The 18,333-nt window shown below is 51.3% G+C and overlaps 5 protein-coding genes across 5 annotated transcripts; 3 read left to right on the forward strand and 2 right to left on the reverse strand.

Annotated features, from left to right (window-relative positions):
- Positions 1–924: 924 nt before the first annotated feature.
- On the forward strand, positions 925–8,458 carry GT037_010768 (geranylgeranyl pyrophosphate synthase protein; the record flags this gene model as incomplete). The annotated part of the gene is made up of 10 exons (XM_038935815.1): positions 925–1,214; positions 1,265–2,747; positions 3,171–3,383; positions 3,437–3,946; positions 3,994–4,672; positions 4,727–4,926; positions 5,126–5,237; positions 6,770–7,009; positions 7,062–7,391; positions 7,449–8,458. Coding segments are annotated over 10 exons (5,067 nt in total), but the record flags the coding sequence as incomplete, so codon positions are not given.
- Positions 8,459–9,237: 779 nt separating this feature from the next.
- Positions 9,238–12,893, forward strand: GT037_010769 (purine-cytosine permease fcy21; the record flags this gene model as incomplete). Its single annotated transcript, XM_038935816.1, has 6 exons — positions 9,238–9,458; positions 9,515–9,604; positions 9,675–9,983; positions 10,051–10,808; positions 11,664–11,820; positions 11,867–12,893. The coding sequence occupies 6 exons, from the start codon at positions 9,238–9,240 to the stop codon at positions 12,891–12,893; spliced, it is 2,562 nt and encodes an 853-aa protein (XP_038781586.1).
- A 154-nt stretch (positions 12,894–13,047) lies between these two features.
- On the reverse strand, positions 13,048–14,172 carry GT037_010770 (uncharacterized protein; the record flags this gene model as incomplete). Its single annotated transcript, XM_038935817.1, has 3 exons — positions 13,048–13,390; positions 13,480–13,692; positions 13,769–14,172. The coding sequence occupies 3 exons, from the start codon at positions 14,170–14,172 to the stop codon at positions 13,048–13,050; spliced, it is 960 nt and encodes a 319-aa protein (XP_038781587.1).
- Positions 14,173–14,771: 599 nt separating this feature from the next.
- Positions 14,772–15,665, reverse strand: GT037_010771 (uncharacterized protein; the record flags this gene model as incomplete). The annotated part of the gene is made up of 1 exon (XM_038935818.1): positions 14,772–15,665. One exon carries the CDS (start codon positions 15,663–15,665, stop codon positions 14,772–14,774), a length of 894 nt encoding a protein of 297 aa, XP_038781588.1.
- A 211-nt stretch (positions 15,666–15,876) lies between these two features.
- Positions 15,877–18,152, forward strand: GT037_010772 (ngp1nt-domain-containing protein; the record flags this gene model as incomplete). The annotated part of the gene is made up of 4 exons (XM_038935819.1): positions 15,877–15,974; positions 16,052–16,643; positions 16,694–16,852; positions 17,181–18,152. 4 exons carry the CDS (start codon positions 15,877–15,879, stop codon positions 18,150–18,152), a joined length of 1,821 nt encoding a protein of 606 aa, XP_038781589.1.
- Between the last annotated feature and the right edge of the window lie 181 nt (positions 18,153–18,333).

Genomic DNA, 18,333 nt, shown 5'->3' on the forward strand with positions numbered 1-18,333 from the left:
ACGGTACACACGTATCCGTGGTGGACATGGTATATCATAGTAGTACAGCCATTGAAAACGTGCTCGCATTATAGTAGACGAGAAAGTCGAATTAGTAGTGGCGAATGCACGCACTGCAGAAGGAAGCACTTCTTGGGCGGCTAGTCCAGACGGTTGGGGCCTAGCCACTGATACGTGCCGCTTCAGATGATAGCGTGTGCATCATCTGGACTCAAGTGCTACCCTAATTTTGTCGGATACGTACTTATTGTATGGGGATAAGGGTAACGTTGATAAACTGGAAGGAATGACGCGAATAGCCGGTGGCTAGATTCTAAGGCCGTCCATAGGGTTCCCACAGTTATGTCGACGAAAGAAGGACGTCCTCCGACCTACAAAGCTCTTTGCTTGACTCGTAGTCGGAGCTAGATCAGTGCTGTTGTAACCAATTGAATAGAAGTGAAACGAAAATCACGTGCCCTCTGAGTCCAATGACAACATGTACAAATGCTGTTATCAACTTCTTCAAAAGAGAGAAAGTGTGAACATCCAATCAACTCCTATCTTGTGTTGAGATACTCTTTCAAGACGAAATACATCGTAAAATGGGGTCGCTCTCATATCAGTCCGAGCTTGTATCTTTTGATGAATCCCGACGAACAGGGTGTTTCACGACCCTTCCCATTCGTGTCCACTCTCGAAATGATCTAGCTGATGCAGCAAGTCGTCAGTTCGTCAAGGACTGGGCCAGAGAGATGGGAGATGGGCGGGAACGGCACACCTATTTCTCTTTTTCACCAGTGGGGAATTGGTCATCCTTGATTTATCCTGAGGCCATTCCGGAGAGATTGGGTGTCTTAGCATACCTATCTGACTTGGGATTGATTCATGATGGTAATTATGTCATCCTATCGATTTGCTAGCGCTTCTGACAAGAACATAGACGGCGGCGAAGGTCTCAGCATCGAAGATGCGCAAGTTGAGCACGGCAACCTTTATGCTGCCTTGAATCCTGACGATGTCAGTAGCACGACTCCAGATTCAAGAGCTATGAAGACCAAGAAACTTGTTTCGCAGTGCATTCTTGAATGTGTCAGCCTGGACCGCGAATTGGGCCTGAAGATGCTTGCTGCGTTCCGCGACGTCTGGCTCGCGATCAGCGAAAGAAACAGCGACAAGGAAGCCGAAACTATGGAAGAATACCTGAAGTATCGGAGCGAAAACGGCGGAATGCTGTAAGTAACACAATCATCTAATTTCCAAATTTTAGCTCATCTCTGCCCAGGGTATTCTGGCCAATGCTTCAATTCAGCCTTGGGATGTCTATCTCAGAAGCCGAGGAAGCACTTGTACAGCCCATCATTGACGCGGCCACTGAAGGACTTCTCCTAGCGAATGACTATTTTAGCTGGGAACGGGAATATAGGGAACTGCAGTCCGGCCAGTCAAAGAGGATCGTAAGCGCCGTGGACTTGTTCATCAGGACAAAAGGACTCTCAATCAACGACGCAAAAGATGAAGTCAAGCGCAAAATCATCACGGCAGAGCGTAACTTTTGTGAGCGCCGTGACGAGCTCTATAAGGCCTGTCCCGACGTATCCTTGAAACTAAAACGCTGGATCGATTGCGCTGGCTTAGCTGTTTCGGGGAATCACTACTGGTGTTCGGCTTGCCCGAGGCAGAATGCGTGGAAGCACGCTGATACACCTATTTCCAATGGTGTCAAAAGGAAGCTGTCGCATGATGCCGTGGTCATCAAACAGGAAGCTCCGGCGAAGAAAAGGAAAGACTCTCCCATTTTTGACTTGGATTCCAGCGGCAGTGAGTCTGGTTTCTCCGAGGTTTCCAGTTACCCTTTCTATAAGCCTTCAGAATTGGCACTGGAGGCGCCATCAAAGTATGTTTCAAGCATGCCCTCGAAAGGCGTCCGGACCACACTTATCGAATCTCTTAACACATGGCTTCACGTGCCATCTGATCGAGTCAAGGCGATCATGTCCGTGATCAATTCACTGCATAATGCATCTCTCATTCTCGATGACCTCGAGGATAATTCCCCGCTTCGAAGAGGCTATCCATCGACACATATTCTGTTTGGACAGGCTCAGTCGATCAACAGCGCTAATTTCATGTTCGTGCGCGCTGTACAGGACGTCGCACAAAATCTGAGTCCAGCTGCTCTTGCTGCCGTCCTTGAAGAACTCGAGGGCCTGTATCTAGGTCAAAGCTGGGACCTATACTGGAAACACAACCTCGCATGCCCAAGCGAGGCTGAGTACGTCAACATGGTGGATCACAAGACCGGTGGCATGTTTCGCATGCTGATACGACTCATGCAAGCGGAGAGCGAGGTAACACCGCAGTTGAATTTCCACAGATTGACGCTGCTGTTCGGCCGGTTCTTCCAGATTCGGGATGACTACATGAACTTCCAGGATTATACGGCACAAAAAGGTCTATGTGAGGATCTAGACGAAGGAAAATTCTCGTATCCAGTTGTATACTGCATGGAAAATTTTCCGGAGTACCGTGGGCACTTCCTAGGTGTGTTCCGGCAACGCCCTACGATCGCCACCGTGGACGCACATCCTCTGTCGAAAGAGAGCAAGCAACATTTGACGGCTTGCCTGAAGAAAAGCGGAGCATTTGAGAAGACGATTGCTTGCCTAACGGACATGGAACGCGATTTGGAAATAGAAATCGGTCGGCTTGAGCAGCAGACGGGCGAGGCGAACCCTATGCTTCGCTTGTGTCTCGCAAAGCTCAGCGTCAAAGGCATTGCGAGGATTGGTGAAGCAAGCACTAGCAAATGATCGCTCGGGGGCCTTGCTCTCCCGCTAGCCACAGCCGTCTTGTGCCGCTGTGGGTCGCTTAGCCACAAGGACACTAGCTGCTAGCATGGACGGGAGACGAATTCTACGTATTTATCACTTCTTGTTGTAGTTGCGCATTAGCCCATTGGCCTTACGCTATCGTTGAAATTGTTACGTATCTTGTTCATGTACCTAGGTACCCTTGCTCCTACATGAAGGATTGCCGTACGTGCGTCTCGTGGAGTCAAGGATGGGGCACAGATACGTTAGATACGGAACTGAGTAGCTACCCAACGATATTGAACCTTTCATATCGATAGCCGAAGAGTGAGGCTAAGACATATCCTACTTAGCCTCACATGAGTCGGTCTTTACGAGCCGACGGGTGGCCTGATATACAACGAAGTCGAGAACGTCTTATGCCCACCAGAAGCTCAAAGTTTCAAGGTTGTTAGTTTAAATCTTTCGTGTTTCGTTATCAAATATACAGCAATGTGGCAATCAACAACTTTACCTTGGCTGTATGCCATGTACGCTTCTATCGGCAATAGCAAAGGCACAACAGCAGATTACGGTTCTTGCCATGATGCTGTACGTCGAATAAGAATGTCAAGCGAATAGTAGCTATGGTCTGACACATGCAGTGCATTCTCCTCTCTGAAACACTCTCGGTCGAGATTACTGGCATTAATTTGTCTGATGTCGGACATGTTCCCACCGTTGCTAACCAGACCTCCGTGAGATCCCTCTTTTGGGCACAGCAACAGCAGTCTGCTCAGCCATCGTGTCTTGTCCATATCCATTCTGCCGAAGATGTCGCAGCCGTTGTATCAGTCTCACGCACAAGTGGTTGCCCTTTCGCTGTTCGCGGAGGGGGTCACTCAGATATCCAGGGTGCGAGCAATATCGATGGAGGTATCACCGTCAACATGGCGGGTTTGAGCGATGTCGTATTAGACGAAAGCGAAAGACTAGTCAGGGTCGGCGCTGGCGCGATATGGGGAGATGTGTACAAAGAGCTTGAAAAGGTCAACAAGACCGTCGTGGGTGGCCGACTCACTGGAGTTGGTGTTGGTGGATTGCTGCTGGGTGGTGGACTGAGCCACTTCTCAGGCATGCACGGCTGGGCATGTGACAATGTCCGTAACTTCGAGGTAAGTAACTGAATCTAAATAGCGGACACATACTGATAGCACAATAGGTGGTTCTTGCAAATGGCAGCCTCGCGAGTGCTTCCGAATCGTCAAACGCGGACCTCTATCGCGCTATGCGTGGCGGTGGAAATAGCTTTGGCATTGTCACTCGCTTTGATCTTGACGTATTCCCGCAGGGACCAATGTGGGGAGGGTTACATGTTTGGCCATTGCTGCCATCAGTGACTTCAGCTCTCACTCGCGGCTTTGTCAAATTCGCACACGACGCTCCGTCCGACCCACATGTATCACTATTTGCTGGTCTAGGCTACAAGCAAGGCAACTTTGCTTGGGCCGCAGGGCAGTACGATGCGCTAGGAAGGGTTGAACCTCCAATCTTCACCCAGTTCAAAGACAATGTAGAGGCATATGGTACAGCAAAGATCATGAGCACGGCAAGAGTGACTTCGGTGTCAGATCTTGCAGATGAGCTCAATCGATCAGAACCAGCCGGTATGCGGAGCCGGTTCACGACGGCAACCTTTTCCGCCGATGTAGGGCTGTTAGCACTTATGGTGGACATATTCGTTGAGCAAGTACAGACGGCGCTAGACAACGGGTTACAAGATGACCAGGGGTTTGCACCAATGCTGGGAATTCAGCCACTCACGCAGAATATCTTAGAAGCCCAAACGACTCGTGGAGGGAATGTCATGGGCCTTCATGACGACCAAGCGCCTTTAGTCGGTGAGTCCTGCCACACAACCTTCTTCCGATGAAGCTAATCACCATACTTCATAGTCTGTTCTTTTGGATGGGAATGGTCTCGCGAAGCTGATGACACAACTGTCATTGACGGTATCAAAGCTGTGCTTGAGCAATCTGTTTCGGCTGCTAAGGAGAGAAGCTTGTTTCATCCTTTCAAGTACATGAACTATGCCGCGAAAGACCAAGATCCTATCCGAAGCTATGGAAAAGAGAACATTGAGTTCCTGAAGCGGGTTCGAGAAGCATATGATGCTGATGGGGTTTTCACTACATTGATGCCTGGAGGGCACAAGATCAACTAAGGTACCAGGGATCTGCTGTACCAGTCTCCCTTTCAGAACAGGCAGAATTGGAACGTCTACAGGAATACCTTCCCTCAAGATGATGTTCCATCTTGTCTGGAAGACACTAAGTCTTGCTGCGGACCCATAGATTCAATATGGCGTATGTAGGAGAGAATGGAAGAGCTGGAAAAGAAGTAACAAGACCATGCCTGACGCAGTCGTCCACGAAGCCCACACTAAGCGAAGTCAGGACGAAAAAGGTCCACAGGTATCCGACGACACGCCATCGTCGATTTCGCCAGCCAAGCTGTTCTCGAGCGATGGAGATAGCAAGATCTTCTAACAACATAACTATCGGCATGATCGCAAAGAAAGCCAATGTTTTTGTGAAATTCTCGGATCGAATGGCAATTTTTGCGGCTGCCCAATGGTAGACCCCAGAGATGGCAAAAGCGATGTGGTACTGGATCTGACGACTCGCCCATGATCCTTTAGGAGCACATGCTATGTTTCTCGCGACATAGCGGCTCGGGGTCTTCAATGCTCTGCGAAAATTCTGGTGCCATGTACGGTTCCAAAAATTGTTCAGAGTGTAGCACATGGCCCATGCCCCTTTGAGTGGATGTACTTCTTCGATGACATTCCAGAAAAGGCCAGATGTGACACCGAATAGACAGAGGGCATGATACACAATATCCATTGGTGGAATAGTTGACGCCCACCAGCACCCAGTAGCTAAGATCTGCGGAACAAAGTGCAGGTCGAGTATACTGGTTCTTCCGCTGTCCGTCAACCATAGAAGAAGCGCGCCTGCAATGTCATGGATAACGTATTGCTGGAGCATCCTTCGCAGTGATAGGATCAAGAAAGACGACTGCGATGATCCTGCTGGAGGGGCTGGTGGAAGATGCGCGGTACCCCAGCTCCAGCCGATTCCTCGAGTTGAATAGGCATTACTGAAACACCATCGAGCCTTCTGTAGCGAAGAAAGCGAGTGGTATTCTGGATTGATCTTCTCTCCATTGATCTTCTTTCGGATGCGTATATGCTCCACGTACGGATCTTCTAGGACGAGCAAGTTGAAGTTCGTCAAGCTGACGTAAAGAACTACACAGTGATATTATTAGTGATTGGGACTGACAGGGATTGATCATGTCTTCTAACCTGTACCAAATGTGTAGTCCTTCGCTACATCAGTTCCGGCAGGAACAAGGGAAACGATGGCAAAACAAAAAATCAGAAACGGAAGCAATAGGAGCCATCGGAACTGCCGCTGTATGCGAGAGCCGAATAATAGGAGGAATGGAGTCGAGAGCCAGATAAGACCCACAAAATCTGCGCGTTCTAGAGTCATTGGCCGGAATATAGTATTAAACGAGTTATTGTAGGAAAGGCAATGTTGAGTTGAAGTCTGGCTCGAATGAGTGCTTCTGTTGATCACAACATACCCACTTATGTACTGGGTATGAACACTACAGACCTTCCCATCAGCGTTAGGCCAGTGAGCTTGTTACGTTCTACTCAGCCCGCTTGTGTGGGACCGAAGCACGCAAATACTCTTTGCATTAGCGTGTCAGTAGTTCCCTGGCCCCTGCATCCACCTGGGTAGCCTTACATGCAGCATGCATTGCATTGCTGCAGCAGTGAATCCTTCTCGGACGCAGACACTACGGAGGAAGCTGTGTCAACGACCTAGCGAGCTGCAATCTTATCAAAGCAATTTATTTCAACTGTGGACTTCTCTTCTATCCCCGTTTTGCTTCTCCGCACCTGACATCCCAAAAACTTGCAGATATGACCCTTTTGAGTTCTATACTCACGAACATGGACATACCAATAACTCTGGTGTCTTTGTTTGTGGTTTCCGTCCTGTATCTCTGCTATGTTACCGTGTATCGTCTTTTCTTGAGCCCAATCTCGGACTTTCCCGGGCCGAAACTCGCGGCATGGACTTATTGGTACGAATTTTGGTACGATGTCGTTGCCGAACCCGAGTATACGTTCAAGATAGGTCGACTCCACAAGAAATATGGTACGTGTTCGCTCTGGCCTGAACCTGACGTATCGAATTGACTGGTGTGAAGGTCCTATTGTCCGCATCAACCCGGACGAGATACATATTGCAGATCCTGACTTCTACGACACGGTTTATGCTGGTAGTGGACGCAAGCGTGACAAGTGGGACTGGATAACCCGGTCCTTTGGCGTTGATGAGAGCCTGATCGGCACACTCAAGCACGATGAGCACCGCGTACGCAGGGCTTCTCTTTCCCCATATTTCTCCAAGCAAAGTGTGCGAGCACTGCAACCGCTGGTCGACCGAAACATGAGCATCTTGCTAGAGCGTCTACGCCAATTTGCCGATTCTGGTTTACCCCTTAAGCTGGATGATGCTTACGCAGCACTAACCAATGGTGGGGCATCTTATTAATTTTGAGAGATCGTTCGCTGATTTGGATCTTCTGGTGCAGATATCGTCGAGGACTATGCCTTTGGGAGAAGCGAGCATCGTCTAGAGGCCCCAGACTTTGATCCATCATTCCGGGATGCAATGCTGCAGGGCGGGAAAGCTGGACATGTTTTGAAGCACTTCACATGGCTGATGGACTTGCTGAGGAAGCTTCCCGACTCAATGCTGCTCAAGCTGAGTCCAGCAATGGGCGCGTACTCTCAGCTTCAGACTAGCGTAAAGCGTCAGGTCGCCGAAATCCAGCACGCACACCAGACGCACTCCTACGACAAGACACGCCGCACCATCTTTCATGAGATTCTCAATAGTAAGCTTTCCGACTACGACAAGTCGACAGATCGTCTCTGGCAAGAGGGTGAGGTCGTTGTCGCGGCAGGAACCATTACCACTGCCTGGGCGCTGGGCGTTTCAACGTACTTTGTGCTCGCCACTCCAGAAATTCTGCGCAAGCTCAAGGCCGAGCTGGAAGCTGCCATTCCCGATCCTTCGCAGCCGCTTAACCTTATCGCACTTGAATCCTTGCCCTTCCTTACTGGTGTGGTTCAAGAAGGCGTACGTCTAAGCCACGCCATCTCGCATCGCTTGCATCGCATCTGCCCGGACGAGACTCTCGTTTACCACGACGCTGGAAACCAGCGCGAATGGCACATCCCGCCTGGCACACCTCTTAGTATGACTAGTAACCTGGTCCACCACGACGAGCGCGTCTTTCCAAATTCGCACGACTTCCAGCCCGAACGCTGGCTTGATAACCCCCGCCTCGATCGCTATCTAGTATCATTCGGCAAAGGTGGAAGAGCTTGTCTCGGCATCAATCTTGCCTATGCAGAGCTGTATCTCACGCTGGCTGCGCTGTTCAGGGTGTATGGTACAGATGAGGTCGAGGGCAAGGACGACGTTGGGAAATTGCAGTTGTTCGAGACCAGTGCTGCTGACCTTGTGATTACAAGTGACACTATTGTCCCTGTTATGCCTGAAGACTCCAAGGGATTGAGAGTAAAAGTATATTAGAATGTGAACTCGCGGTACTAGTCTGAAGCACGATGTATCGACCTTTGAGATTACTACCAGTCTTGCTTCGTGCACTGCACTTGATTCAAGATGACTTTTGCATAATGACACGGTTTGAGCATCATCAGCGTGGATGGTGGTTTTGGCTTATGCAGCCCTTCCAAGCTTACCCTGGAATGCAGGTAGCGAAGACGATGACCCAACTTCAGGCAACGTAAAGCTCGATCACTTCCCACAAGATTAAATCGACCATGTGAACATATATGTCGGACTTATGCGACGGCATTACTCTTCCCGTCTGCTTAAGTAGCTTCGTTAGCAACAAACCCCCACTCTCGCCTTGCAGCCAGGTCAAGAGTGGGGAAAAGGCCCGTCTTTGTCGATATCTATAACCATTGGCCAGCACATACTCAAAGCCACTTCCCCGCAACATAGCGTTGCGCCAGCCTCTTATTTCCTCTTATGTGGTCTACAATCGTCCGTGGCTCTACACGTTGGAAATGGGATGTCCCTTGTCGACCCCAGATTATGGATCCACATCTACAGATAGTGAAGATAGCATTCGTCTGGTCCAGATAGGGTATCGATCCGGAAGTTCCTAGGTCAATTCAGCTGCCCCACTCTCGGGATAGCCATGACAGATTGGGTAGTATAGGGCTGGAAGCGTATGGCCATTATAAGACAGCAGACACAAAATGCAGCCTGCTACCGATTGAACCGACAGCTACAGCTGTCGAGACTTTTTCATAGTGTCGCAATTCCTCTTACCATCAAAGACAATGACCGACGAAAGAAAGTCCCTTGAGAAGGGCGATGCATCGTCCACAATCCACGCAATCGAGCCTGAACTCGGCATCAGCGAGCCCGTCAATGCTCTCCAAAGATTTGCAAACAAGCTAGATGCCGTCTGTGGTGTCGAAGCCCGCGGTATCGAGCGGATACCAGAAGAATTGCGCGAACGAGCCATGACATATCGCGACTACATCCATATGTTTACCATGTAAGCTTATCACAATGAACGCTCCACGCCATCACAGCGACTGATTGTGTACTTAGCTGGTTTTCCATGAACTGCACTGCGAATCAACTCACTTTGGGTGTCCTCGGGCCCGTGAGTTACAATCTAGGTCTCACCGATTCGCTCATGTACGTCCAGCCAGCCGTTTGGGTCTCCTCTTGTAACATGAATGCAAACATACAGCTAATACGACCAAAGCCTCTGTCTCTTCGGCACAATCTTCGGATCTGTATGCACTGGCTACATATCCACATTTGGGCCCCGCTCCGGTCTACGCACCTTGAACGTAGCCAAGTACACAATGGGCTGGTGGCCATCAAAACTCTGCGTTATACTCAATCTATGTATCGAGATTGGATACGGACTCATCGATTGCTTGGTGGGCGGCCTGCTCTTATCTGCGGTGAACGGCGGAGGCATGTCTGTCATCGTTGGTATCGTCATCGTTGCGCTCATAACCTGGGTCGTGGTTACTTTTGGCATAAAGTGGTTCTACAAGTTTGAGCAGTACGTTCACTCGTTTCACTTTCTTCTCACAAGCAATAAGGAGGGGGTTTGCTGACAACGCAACAAGATTTGTTTGGGCGCCCACCGTTCTCGTCCTCTTCATCCTCATCGGCGTCGCGGGTCCACATTTCGACACCACCCTCGCCTCGTCCGGATCCGGCGCCGTCCTCCACGGAAACCGGCTCTCGTACTTCTTCCTAGTCGCGTCTGGTCCCTTGAGTTGGTCATCCGCATCCGCTGACTACGTCGTCTACTACCCCAAGACAACAAACCGGTGGTTCACATTCGCTGCCACAACCTGCGGTATCACGTGTGGGAAGCTGCTCATCGAGTTCCTGGGTATAGGTCTCGGCTCTGGATTGTTGAAGAATCCTTCGTGGCAGGAAGCTTTCGACTCTGATGGCATCGGTGCGCTTGTCGTAGAGGCATACCGTCCGCTAAATGGTTTCGGCAGTTTCTGCTGCGTGATTCTAGCTGTGTGCATTGCTGCGAACAATATCCCGGGTACGTACGCTGCAGCACTCAACTGGCAACAACTTGGTGCGCCATTTGCGAAGATTCCCAGGCCTATCTGGAGTACTTTCTCCTGCATAATCTTCACCATCATCGCCATTGCAGGCCGCGACTCACTCTTCGATATCTTCATCAACTGGCTGAGTTTGATTGGGTACTGGACCATTATCTGGATCACCATGACGGTTCAAGATGAATACATCTTTCGCAAAGGCGTCTTCGACTGGGAGATTTGGAACCGCAAAGATCTGTTGCCACACGGGTTTGCGGCCTTGTTTGCCATGATAGTGGGATGGGTAGGCGCTGTGTTGTGTATGTATCAGACTTACTTCACAGGCCCTATTGCGGCGCTAGTTGGGAACGGAGCAGATTTGGGGCTTCCCGTAGCTATGGGACTGACCATTGTGTGCTATCCGCCGGCTAGGTGGCTGGAGCTGAGGTATGTTGGGCGATAGATTAGTTTTAGGGGCGTGCACACCTGCGCCGTTAAGAAAGCGAGAACTAAAGCTTGAGCAACCGCGAGAAGCGAGTCTGAAGCTCTGCGTCGCGTGAACAAAATGATCTTTCGAAGCCTTTGGACATAGCTTACATCCAGACATCCATGGTGTAATAAGACACGAAGTTGACTGAAACCTCACAAAGTCTTCTCGTCTCGGCATGACAGCTTATCGATAAGTGTGATGACGATGTCGTCATCGTCATGTCCTCTCCCTTACCCGTATACTCATCCATATTCCAAGCCCAAAACTCCTTACGAGGCCGCAATGACACCACGGTGAGATATCGACGCACCATATCGTGCCGGGACGTAGTTTCCGACAATGTGGTTAGAGTTATTCTCCCCGCTCTTGGCAAACGTGGGGCTTCGCAGCTTAGCTTCGCGCATCTTTCGACGATAACGCAGGAACGATAAACAACTTCATCGCTACTCGCAGCTTCAGCTCAACACCTTCCTCATACAAACTGGACGCCAAGAGAGTGATATGCACGATGTCGTGATGTCAGACGCGACATGACGGCTCGTAACCGGCGAGATGGTAGATTAATGGCCGCGGATGTAAGCGGAGGAGTTGAGCGACGGTGAGTGGGATTGTAGGACGGGATATAAGATCTGATGCCAGATCGGAGATATCAGCGCACCAGGTCTGTTGACTCTTGATCTTCCAGGCACCATGCGCTTCTCTAACATCGCGGTCGCTACCCTGGGTGCTATCGCGAGTGCGGCACCGACAGCTTCACAGTTCCAACCACGTCAAGCAACGACTGCCAGTGAGCGACTTGGTCTGACATGGCTTGGCGGTAACAGTAGTTTGCCCAAAGTTCTGTAAGTATTGCGGACGAACGTGGCCTACACACCTAACACATTCTAGTGTCCTATTTACCGGAGGCACCATTGCAGGAGGCTCAATATACGGTGCTCTGGACGACACACAATACGGCCAGCTCAGTCAAACAGGAGAGGACATAATTGCCCGCAATCCCTACCTTCTCAACAACACCCAGCTGGCCGTCTCCAACTGGACCACAGAAGACGACGGCTCGACCGGAACAAATGACGCTCTAGTCATGAACATGACGCGTTTCGCCCACGATGCACTCTGTTCAGAAGACAGCGACATTGTCGGTGCAGTATACACCCACGGCACCAACTCTCTCGAAGAAACAGCCTTCCTCATGGACTCGCTCGTAAACTGCGGAAAGCCCATTGTCGGAACCGGAAGTATGCGTCCATTCACCCATCTCTCCTGGGACGGAGAAGCCAACTTCTTCGACGCTGTGATGTTAGCTGCAAGCCCTGAGTCTCAGAACCGAGGTTTGATGGTGGCTTTCAATGCGCGCATCATACCGGGATACTGGGTCACGAAGCTGCATTCGACGAACCCGGATGCTTTTGGTCCTACGTCTGGTGGGGATCTGGGCATGTTTATCAACAGTCTGCCCATCTTCTTCAATACGCCGAGCCAGCCGTTGTACAAGTACTACTTCGATATCGGCACCGTGTCTTCTCATCCTACGTACCCTGCGCTTCCAAAGGTCGACATCCTCTACGCAGCCCGCGAGTTCGATGGCAAATTAGTGTTGGACGCGCAAGCCAATGGCGCTGAAGGTGTTGTTATTGCGGGTACTGGTAACGGCGGCGTGCCAAGTGGCCAGGAAGAGATTACTGAAGCGTTGGACAGCGGGCTTCAGATCGTTGTGGGAACTCGCAGTCCGCATGGACCGTCTAGTCCGGCTCGGACACCTACGTTCGCGAAGTCAGGATTTGTGCATCCTATTCAAGCGAGGATCATGCTCCAGCTGGCTATTGCGAGCGGAATGAATATGAATCAGACGATTGATGTGTTTGAGGGTGGTTTCAGAAAGGCTATTGGACAGCCTTGGGATCCAAGCAGCTAAAGATGAGATATGTAACTAATGGCCCACACTCATGAAGATAGAACTCTAAATACCGATTCATATTAATGTCTCTTTTAAAACTCCGGATACCTTGACAAAACCCTCTTGTCTCGATGTACGATGTTCACCTCTCGCTCTAGCAATTCCCGTCATCTTAAGCTGGTCGATCCTGTTCCCACCACCTCTCTCCATTTGCGCCTTTTACATCCGAACCGGGATGTACGTGGTAAAGGTTGTACTCATTTCCGATATCACTCAGCCCATCTCCCGCCTCATTGATCAACATGCCCGGACCTGGTCGAGCCATGAAGTAGCAGTACCGATGGATGTCCTGTGAGTTGTCCATCCAAGGCATCACATCGTCTAGAAATAATTTGACTTCATCGTCAGTGCCATCAGCGCGGAATTCGGTTATCCAAATAGGAAGGCCGTTGGCGAATTTGCGGGCGTCATTGATGTGGTCTTTGAAGTTTTGGGCGTCGCGGGCCCGTCCGTACCTGGGAATCTGATCGTCAGCCTCATGATACGGTATCCGGTGAGTTGTTAAGATACGTTGAGCGTAGCGTGTAATGACGAGGGGGCTTACCAGTGGAGGTTGATGAAATCGACGGTACATCCGTCGCACGTCTCCAAGAACTTCTCGAGCCAGCCGAGCCCCTGGGTGTCGGATGGCGCGGCGTTTGTGACGCCTGGTGAGCCGAGGTAGATTTTGCTGTTGAAGGTTGAGAGGGGTTGCATGTGTTTCTTCCAGCCGGCGACGGCGGTGGGAACGTCGATACAGGAGCCGCCTGCATCAGGACTGATCAATCATTAGTATCACGACCACCGCCAGTGTACCACAACTTTCACTAATATAAGGAAGTTCGTTTACTCACATGCAGTTATCTGGTTCATTAAATCCCAGAAACCACGTCGCCATCTCTTGTTGTCCCCAGTTCAACCTCGCCTGTGCCTCCGCGTTGTCTTTCCACTTGCTTGTATGATCGTCCCTCAGACTGTGCAGCATGGGTACATATCGGAACCACGCATCAGAAGGCAGGCTCGAGGAATCCCAGTTGTAGCGCCAGGTTACGTGGTCGTGGTGGTCATACTGGAAGTACTTGGCGTATTTGACATCGTTGTAGGCGATGCCGCGACGTTCGTGGGCGGGCTTCTGGTCGAGCGGATCATGCTTTGTGCTGGATCCTGTGGAAGTGGCGTTGGGATTATCTAGGAGGGGGTTGGCGATGGCGAGGGCTGAGAGGAGGAGGAAGAGTGGAAAGAGTAGGGAACGATTCATGGTGATCTGAAGTCTTGCTGGTGGGAGGGAACTGAGGAGAGTGGTTAGAGATGTAGAGTAAACGGTCGTGGAAGAAGATGTGAAGTTGGATTTGACGTAGTGAGTGAGCGGATCCGGTCAAGGGGCTGCTAAGAGAAGAGGGTGTAGTGAGAGTAGAAACGTGATCAATTACCGCGTGCATCTAGTGTTGATTAGTACTTGATACAAGTGAGCGTTGTGCAAACGCTTGGATTAGTTGCTAGATCGTACCCCAGGTGAGGACTCGAAATGACCGCTTCCAGTTGAGCAATTCAGGCTCAAAGATAGAGAGTGAATACGGGTAGCGATCAGTAGACCGTCAAAAGGCGAGACAGAGTACCAAAGATAAGATGAGGCGTTTGTCGTGAATTGCGAAACGACCATGTAGATTGCATCCACAAACAAAACTCTTCTTAGATTTCTTGACTGACTTTGATAAACACTCTCACTGTAGGCGGTTAGTGAGGAAGCCATTCACTTCAAACGTCAAAAAAACCGCACATGCAATTTCATTACGTCGTTCAAAACTTCCAAGCATTGGTATACACATAAGTATTTAATACACGGCTCCTGTGCGGCCCCTACATCTTGCCGCCAGTGAGCTCTTCGGCCACCTTCTTGACGCGCTCCTTGGCAAGGCCAACCCCTTCGCCTCCCCTGAGCTTGTTGAGCATGTCGCCCACACCCTCGGGTAGGGGTCCATGCCACGGGCTGAGACCCTCTTTGCCCTCGGCGCGTGGGCCCATGACGCCCTTGTGATCCCAGCCTACGGGCGCATCTTCGGTACCAAAAGCCGCCTCTATGGCCTCGTCCAGTTGCTGCTCGTCTACGATGAACTCGCGCGCGTTGGTGTATAGATCGTGGAGGCGAGATGCGCGGACTTGTTGTATCTTGGCTACTCGGCGTTCATAGGCTTTTTTGCGGGCTTGGGTGATGTCTGGCCGGGGAGGAAGGCTGTCGGTGAGGAAGTCGCGAATGCCCTTGGCAACGGATGTCTCGGTCAAGATGTCGACTTCGCGACGCGGGGCCGTGGCCAGCTCCCGCCTCTTCGCGCCAATGGCCTGGATCTTGGCCAGGTACTGTGCTTCTGATGTGACCTTGCGCTCGTGCAGCTCCTTGACACCCTCCTTCAAGTTCTCTCTCCTCTTTTCCGCCAGTCGCTGCTTGTATAACCGGTAGTCGGCATCCCGGCTGTATGGTCCAGGAACCTTGACTTCCTTGGGTTCCTTTGTGCTCCTGCCGATGAAGATGTCCGACTCCTTTGGATGCTTGTTCCTCGTCTTGAAGATGTCTCGGGGAATAGGCAGATGGCCCTTTACCGTGGGCTTGGCCGGGTACGTGGGCTGCAGCGGCTTCGGAACCTCGATGTAGTTTGGGGATTGCGGACCGAGGGCGAGGGCTGTGGGCGTGGAGGAGAAGGACCGCACACATAGACTGCTACTCCAGCCATTGGCGACAGGTATCCTTGGCGGCATTGCAGCGGTGTTGCCTCTTGCACTGGGATGCGGAGGTGCTGCGGTGGTGTCGTCGCGCGTGCTTCGAAATTGTCGGTGCCAAGGCCCTTGTGTCCCACTCACTAGCGTGCCCCAGCCGCGGCTAGCGTGATCTTACTGGAAAAAAGTCTGGCTCGCCAACTTGTACCCTTCACTCTTCCACCAACTCGACAAACTCCAGGAAGCAGTCGCAATGGGTGTCCAGAAGAAAGAAAAGGTCCGCAAGGAGCGCGAGGGCAAGACGGGCGATGGCATGGGCAATGTCAAAGTCAAGGGCACCAACTTCTACCGGTATGTTCTTGCGCCTTCCTTTCTTTCTTTGCGCCAGCAAACTTCTTCCCAGCACACTTCCACTAACAGCTTCCTAGCGATGCGAAGAAGGTCAAGGTCCTCAAGCGCCTCACAGATGGCAAAGCTCAGCGCAACGCCAAGGGAGACATCACCAAGGCTGCTGTCTACCAGAACCGCGATGCGCCTGTCGCCCGTGTCGAGCCCAACAGGAAGTGGTTCAACAACACGCGAGTAATATCGCAAGATGCACTGGACAGCTTCCGCTCGGCCGTACAGGCGCAAGCCTCCGACCCTACCACCTTCTTAATGAAGCGCAACAAGCTCCCCATGAGCTTGATCGAGACACCAGGCCAGATCCCCGGCCTGAAGCAGCATGCTGCCAAGATTGCCGTCGGCAGTCAGCCTTTCTCAGAAACCTTTGGCCCCAAAGCTCAGCGGAAACGACCGAAGCTTGATTTCAGCTCTATTGAGGATCTTGCTGGTCGCACAGGAAGCATGCACGACACATACGTGGAGCGCCTCGAGCAGGCCAAGCTGTTGTCGGGCACGTCTGGCGAGGCAGAGACCAACGAGTCTTTCAATGACAACCCCAACGGCGAGCTTACATCCGCGCGCGAGTTCATCTTCATGAAGGGTACTTCGAAGCGTATCTGGAACGAGCTGTACAAGGTAAGACCTAAGCCATGTATCCATCGAGCCACGTCTAATCAATTCTCCAGGTCATCGACTCGTCCGATGTTATTCTACACGTTCTAGACGCCCGTGATCCTGATGGAACCCGTTGCCGCTCCGTCGAAAAGTACATCCGTACTGAGGCACCTCACAAGCATCTGGTCTTCGTCCTCAACAAGGTCGATCTTGTTCCTTCCAAGGTTGCTGTAAGTTCACTTCCCCTTACACACTCCACTCCTCCACCATCCACACACCCTCCTTAAGTCAAGGACCTACTCCTATTCCATGAATACGGTTCTGTTACAAGTTGGGAAGATCAAAAGTGGCTCGCTGTCCCAAAATCGTCTTGATTGCGGGTCGATCGCAACCGTCTTGGTTGCCGATCAATAGAGTCACGCGTGATTTGTTTGAGTTGAGGACCGTCTCTGCACTCGCAGGCCCCTTCATGGCGGTACTCTTAGTAATATTTCGCACATTCCATCATCGATGCACATTATCATGTCAAGTTGATGGCCAAGCACTGACACTTGACAGGCCGCCTGGGTACGCCACCTTAGCAAGGAGTTCCCCACACTTGCTTTCCACGCCTCCATCAACAACAGCTTCGGTAAAGGTTCCTTGATCGCCCTTCTCCGACAGTTCAGCTCTCTCCACAGCGATCGTAAACAAGTCTCCGTGGGCATGGTCGGTTATCCCAACACTGGTAAATCGTCCATCATCAACACTCTGCGGAAAAAGAAGGTGTGCGTTGTTGCGCCCATCGCTGGTGAGACCAAGGTCTGGCAATACATCACTTTGATGAAGCGCATTTACATGATCGACTGTCCTGGTATCGTCCCACCGAACCAGAACGATACCGACCAGGACCTGCTGCTCCGCGGTAGTGTCCGTGTTGAAAACGTCGAGTACCCAGCACAGTACATTGAAGAGGTTTTGAAGCGGGTACAACCGCGTCATCTCCAGCGAACGTACGACATCAAGGCATCCGACTACAATGACGATGCCGTCGCGTTTTTGGAGCTACTGTGCAGGAAGAGTGGTCGTCTGCTCAAGGGCGGTGAAGCCGACATTGACGGTGCTGCCAAGATGGTTCTGAACGACTGGATAAGAGGAAAGCTTCCATGGTTCACTCCACCACCGTACAAGGAGGGTGACGATGTGAGCGGACCCATCAACCCCAAGCGCGAAGGCCTGATGGGCGAGATGAGCAAGAAGAGGAAGCGTGGTGGTGAGAGCGAGGCTGCCGGAAGCGTGGCTGCGAAGACAGACGCCACCGGTGCGACGCAAGACGAGAGCGACGACGATGACGATGACTTTAGCGGCTTCAGCGATGAAGATGGCGCGGAGATAGATGATGATGATGATGATGAAGAGGAGTCCGACGACGAGGAAGGCGGTGAAGCTGAAGATGATGAGGAAAGTGAAGACGATGCACAGGTCGAGGAAGAGCTTGCGGCGATAACGCAGGCGCTGGCTAAGGCGAAGAAGCGGCAAAAGACCACGTAAGGTCAAAAGGATTAGTTAGTTTATGATTCAAATGATACCCCGATATTACGATGTCTCACAATGGTTGTATTGGTTTTGAACTTTGGTGTTCTATTCTCTTGTGCTGCAGCGGAGTCGCCTCAGAGGGTCGCTCCTTCCACACCTTCGAGACGCATGCCCAGATGCGGATGATACCCCACTT

The sequence above is a fragment of the Alternaria burnsii genome, assembly GCF_013036055.1.
Source record: "Alternaria burnsii strain CBS107.38 chromosome Unknown 733, whole genome shotgun sequence".
NCBI classification, from domain to species: domain Eukaryota; kingdom Fungi; phylum Ascomycota; class Dothideomycetes; order Pleosporales; family Pleosporaceae; genus Alternaria; species Alternaria burnsii.